At 41.4% G+C, this 6,000-nt stretch overlaps 1 protein-coding gene across 1 annotated transcript in view; it reads left to right on the top strand.

Annotated features, from left to right (window-relative positions):
• The first annotated feature begins 2,985 nt into the window (after positions 1-2,985).
• POF1B (POF1B actin binding protein) overlaps positions 2,986-6,000 on the top strand; it is a 66,691-nt gene continuing 63,676 nt past the window's right edge. Inside the window, exon 1 of the mRNA XM_032228539.1 lies at positions 2,986-3,087. Within this exon, the coding sequence (XP_032084430.1) occupies positions 2,986-3,087 (102 nt within the window). The remainder of the gene's footprint in view (positions 3,088-6,000) is intronic.

Here is a 6,000-nt window from a genome sequence, read left to right as displayed (position 1 = left end):
ACTTTGTTATGTTTAACAACAGGTACATTAAAGAAAGAAACAGAGTCACTAATCCTGACTGCGCAAGAACAAGCTATCCGCACAAATGCCATTAAGGCCAAAATCGAAAAATCCTCTGATGATGCCAAATGCAGACTTTGCAAAGAAGCTGATGAAACTGTTGATCACATACTCAGCTGCTGTAAAAAAATCGCGCAGACTGATTTTAAATTGCGGCACAATTTAGTAGCACAAATGATCCATTGGAATTTGTGCAAAAATTATAATATCAAAACAGCAACAAACTGGTGGGAACATCAGCCTGAAAAAGTCACCGAAAATCAGATGGTCAAGATCTTGTGGGATTTCCGTATACAAACCGACAAAATACTGGCGCATAATACACCAGACATCACACTGGTTGAGAAAAATAAGGTCACAATCATAGACATCGCAATACCAGGTGATAGCAGGGTTGCTGAGAAGGAACATGAAAAAATCGCAAAATACCAGGACTTAAAAATTGAAATTCAACGACTATGGCACAAACCAGCAGTGGTAATTCCAGTGGTAATTGGCACACTGGGTGCTATTCCAAAAGCATTGGAATTACATTTCAAACAGTTAAAAATTGACAAAATCACCATCAGTCAAATGCAAAAAGCCGCACTGCTTGGATCTGCACCCATATTACGCAATTATGTTACGACATCCTAGGCCCCTGGGTGGGGCCCGACTAGTAACCAATGCCAAATCCGGCGAAACAACTGGCCGCTGTGATACAATTCTGTTGTTGCAATGATGATGATGATGATGATGATGATGATGATGATGATACTGGTCACTTGAAGCTAAAAGAGTATGAGAAGTTAACAGACATTCCTTAGCACATGAGCTAGAAGAATTTTGTTAAAGAGGATTTTAATCAATGAAGAAGGCAGCTCCTTTGTTCTTGACTTCGGACTACGGTCCCAAACAGTATCAAATTCTCCTCTCATTGTGGCAACAGGTTGAATTGTCCTGCATTGTCAAAGAATTGAATGATGAGGTCATTGGATATTTCCTCCATTCCTGATCAACAGGCAGGAGCAGGAAGTGAAAAAAGGGGATGGATAAATCAAGGAGTGATTCAAGGGAGAAGAAGACAATTTGCTTTGCATGTAAAGTTCAGGTCTGCCTTGCTTTCATCAGAGTGGAATGTTGCATTACCAATATTGCATTACCAAAGACTTCTTTTTAAAATATATATATAAATTGATTGGTTGCCTATTAAGGTGCCATCAAGGTTATGTCAACTTTTAGCGGCTCCATAAATAGGATATCTATGATGATCAACAACAAAAATATTTAGGATGATCTGTCCTTAACCTTGTTCTTGAAAGCTTTCAATTTTGCACCTATCCCTGCTGCAATCTGGGATTATTGTACCTGTCCAACAACATTGTTACTTATCATTGTCTCTCCTTCCATTTTTTTCAGCATGATGGATTTCTCAAAGATTCTGAGTCTTTACATCAAGTGTTCAAAAGTTCTGTAAATCTGAACCTGGTCATGTATACCTCAAGTGAGACTTCAGAAGGTCAACGATCCCTTTGTTCGTTTTAGATTACAGATTACCACAGTTGGAAGGGAATTTGTAGATCATCAACTCCACCATCCCCCACCGAACCAGGAGATCTTGCCCTGCACCATTTCTGACAGATGGCAGTCCAGTCTTTTCTTGAAAGCTTCCAGTGATGAAGCTCACACAACTTCGGAAGGCAACTTCTGTTCCATTGGCTGATTGTTCTCACTGTCAGAAAAATTCTCCTGATTTCTAGGTTGAATCTCTCCTTGTTCAGTTTCCATCCATTATTCCTTGTCTGGCCTTCAGGTGCTTTGGAAAATAGTTTGACCCTTTCCTCTCTGTGGCAGCCCCTCAAATATTGGAAGGCTGCTCTCATGTCTCCCCTGGTTCTTCTCTTCCCTAGACTAGCCATGCCCAGTTCCTACAACCGTTCATTGTATGTTTTAGCCTACAGTCCCCTAATCATCTTGGTTGCTCTTCTCTGCACTCTTCCTACAGTCTCAACATCTTTTTAATAGCGTGGTGACCAAAACTCGATGCAGTACTCTAGGTGTGGTTTTACTAAGAATTTATAGAGTGATATTAGTACCTCCCTTGATCTTGATTGTATCTCTCTGTTAATGCAATTTAGTATTGCATTGGCTTTTTTGTTTGCTCCCTCCGTTCTTTATAGCAGGAGCTTCCAATCTTGGCAACTTTAAATCTTGTGTTCTTCAACTCCCACATGTCTTAAAAATGGCTGGCTGAGAAATTCTGGGAGTTGAAGTCCTACTCTATAGTATTCTCAGGAATGTTCTCCAAAATCCAACTTCAAGTTGCAATACACTTTTTATATCCTGCTTCTTCAAAGTCTGTTCTCTGTGATTATTTCAAATCATTTTTCTGGATTTGCACATTATTCGGATCTCAGCTTCCGTAGTTTTCCACAGGGGAAAACATCTGTGATTGGACGATTCTGATTTTTGCAAAGGTGGACACATCGTGGCATCCGAGTGTCTTTCTGGAGGCCATCAATAACCAAATGCTAATCTATACATTTTTATTATTGCTGAAAATCAGAAGCAGGGAAAAGCCATTTCATTTGGCGCTAAAAGATTTCAAGTGCAAAATTAAATTGGAATTTCCCAATTATATTATCCTGCCCCGTATTTTATTTGCAGTAAGTGGTCATTCCCTCTCCCCCCCCCCACTCGTTTTTGCATATTTTCTGCTATGTTGCTTTTATATCAAATGGTTATTATTTTTGGTTCATTTACTTTCTCGACATCATGTTATTTTAAAAATTCAATTACTACAGTGCAAACTAAAAGAGAAAGGCAGCGATAACTACCCTCGTGATTGAAATGCTAGCTTTGTTTTAAGAGGAGGATAATATAATTTGCACAGCAATAATATAATTACTATTGTCTCAAATGTTGTCTTTTCAACACAAAGACGAGATGATGCCGAGGGATCATAACCAAAAATTGATCTCACTGACAGAACTAAGGCCCCAGAAGACCATTCGTGAAATGCAATTTGTAATGGCTCTGCGTGTGCAGGTTTGTGTGTGCGCAAAAAAGATGTTGAGCTTGACAACATTTTATACTTAAGGAAATATACTAATATAAAAAAAAAACAGAATCACATAACTCTGTGATTGCAAATCTTACCCAACATTATTTTAAAATTATTGCAAAGACATCAATGTCATGAAATAAAAGTATGGGAGACCAGTGTACTACTACATGTAGTCCTCAAGTTGCGACCACAATTGAACAAAAAATGTATGTTGGGTAAGTGAGACATTTGTTATGTGAGTTTTGCCCTGTTTTATGACCTTTCTTGCCACCGTTGTTAAGTGAATCACTGCAGTTGTTAAGTTAGTGACAGAAGGTTACTGCAAAAGCCCCATTTCCTCCTGATCGGCTGGGACTCCGGAGGCAGAGAATAGATGGGGGCGGAGCCAGTCAGAGGTGGTATTTACTGGTTCTCTGAACTACTCAAAATTTCCGCTTTCAGAACTGGTCAGAGCTGCTGCATATCCCCTATTCATAAGTGTGCAAATGGTCAAAAGTCACTTTTTTCAGTGCCGCTGTAACTTTGAACGGTCACTAAATGAATATTTGTAAGTCGTGGACTACCCGTACTTGAAAGTGTGATTGACTGACTGGTTGACTGATTATATGCTATGATGTGTTGACTCTTCGCAACTGAAGATAGATCTTCTCCAGAATGACATATCCCAACGAGGTTCTTTAGATCTTCCAACAGTGCACTCCTTGCTAACAGTAATTGAGTTCAGACACCCTGATGCTGGTTTCCCTTTTCTTCTCTTTCCTTCCACTTACCCACTTAGGTTTAAAGGTGTCTCCAAGGAACTATGTCTTTACATAATGTATCTGAAGGAGGATAGCATGAGTCTGGTCATGTATGCCTTGAGTGAAGACTTTGGGTTGACTTATTCAATGAGTCCATTGGTTTGTTTTTTTGGTTGTCCATGATATTCTCAAGAGCCTTGAGTGAAGTCTTTGGGTTGACTTATTCAACGAGTCATTTGGATTGTTTTCTTGGTTGTCTATGCTATTCTCAAGAGCCTTGAGTGAATTCTTTGGGTTGACTTATTCAACGAGTCATTTGGTTTGTTTTCTTGGTTGTCCATGATATTCTGAAGAGCCTTGAGTGAAGACTTTGGGTTGGCTTATTCAACGAGTCCATTGGTTTGTTTTTTTGGTTGTCCATGCTATTCTCAAGAGCCTTGAGTGAAGTCTTTGGGTTGACTTATTCAACGAGTCATTTGGTTTGTTTTCTTGGTTTTCTATGCTATTCTCAAGAGTCTTCTCCAACACCAAGACTAATAATACAGAATAAACAGGTTCTTCCTCTTTATCATTATCTTTGGGTTAACGCATCACACCGAGTGCTAGTTTTGAAAGACGTGACAACCTGGTTAACACAACGACAAGTCCTAAACCGCATATGCTGCTGAGCCCAACCCAGACCAACTATATGAATACAGGCCCTATGCTTTTCCAGTCCTCCCACTCCCACCACTAGCTGCTTGGCCTCTGGGCCTGGGGAGCACACCGCTTCCTCTCCCAAATTGCACACACCTCTCTCTGCCAAGCAAACAGGTAGAGGCACCTGTGCAAAACCAACAAAAACCAGCCCATCCTTTGAAAACTTCCTGGAGGAGATGATGAAATTGCTTTTGATGGGCATCCCGGGGTTGAAGCAGTAGCAGTAGCCTTGTCAAGACGATGACTACCCATTATGATGGTAGAAAAGCCAATTAGGCCTGCTTCTCATTGCTGTCTAAGCACCCTATCATCTGGGGATTTAAGGCAATTTATTTTACGAGACTGAAATCAACACATGTTCTTTATACAGTAGGTGTAGGCTTGTCTAAATATTCTCTCTACGGTGAGGGCGCATACTTTTCTTTGATACCGGGTGGGTGGATTTTCTGTGGAACCAGTTTGACTCCCAATTATACAATTATTTCTTCAGGAGTCCTGCAGCTCTTGAGTGCTGGCTGAGAACATAAGGGAGCTGCCTAAAAATTGTGGGGTATGCGATTCTGGAATGAACTCTTTGGATCCCTTGTCATGTTTGGGGCATTAAACAATGATGGTTAATAAGAGGGGGTGTGAAGCTAGCCTCTGGTTCCTCAGCTGGGATGCTACCGGTGTTACCTATTTTTGGCTGAAGCACGTACTAAGTTCCCTTACGCCAGTTATCGTGTTAAGGTGCGGCTTGTTTAACCATGATTTCCTGAAACAATGACAATTAGCTTTGATCAGATGATATTTATTTTATTAATTGTTTAAGAAAATGTACCTTTTTGTGGATTACTGCCTTGTCAAGGCAAAAGGGGCTTGGGTAGCCCAATATGAGCTATGCCTTGCAGGGCCACCCAAGACAGAAAGGTCATAGCAGAAAGATCTGACAAAACGTGATCCACTGGAGAAAGAAATGGCAACCCACGCCAGTATTTTTGCCATGAAAACCCCATGGAGAACCCCTAATGACAAGGAAGGACTCCCTGGAGAAGAGCCCCATGCTGGAAGAGATTGAGGGCAAAGGGGACGACAGAGAATGAGGTGGCTGGATGGAGTCACTGAAGCAGTTGGCATGAGCTTAAATGGACCCCAGAGGATGGTAGAGGACAAGGAAGGCCTGGAGGAATGCTGTCCATGGGGTCTTGATGAGTCGGACACGACTTCACAACCAATTCTCCGGGTGGCGCCATAGACTCTGCCATCTTGTTTTTGGGTTCTGCGCATGCACAGAACAATTTTAATTGCAGTGTGCACATGAGTGAGCCAGTAGTAGTGCCTGTCGGAACCCACCCCTGGCCATGAACCAATTAAGCAAACTAATTGTCTCCTGCAAACTCCACTCCCCTTTTGCTCCTCTTTTATTTCCTCTGGGAGGGGCCATTCATCATCTGGCCTTACTCCCAAGTCGAGCCC

Source organism: Thamnophis elegans, chromosome 12 (genome assembly GCF_009769535.1).
Source record: "Thamnophis elegans isolate rThaEle1 chromosome 12, rThaEle1.pri, whole genome shotgun sequence".
Classification (NCBI taxonomy): domain Eukaryota; kingdom Metazoa; phylum Chordata; class Lepidosauria; order Squamata; family Colubridae; genus Thamnophis; species Thamnophis elegans.
The sequence above is the reverse complement of the archived record's forward strand: the minus strand, read 5'-3'. Positions and strand labels throughout refer to the sequence as shown.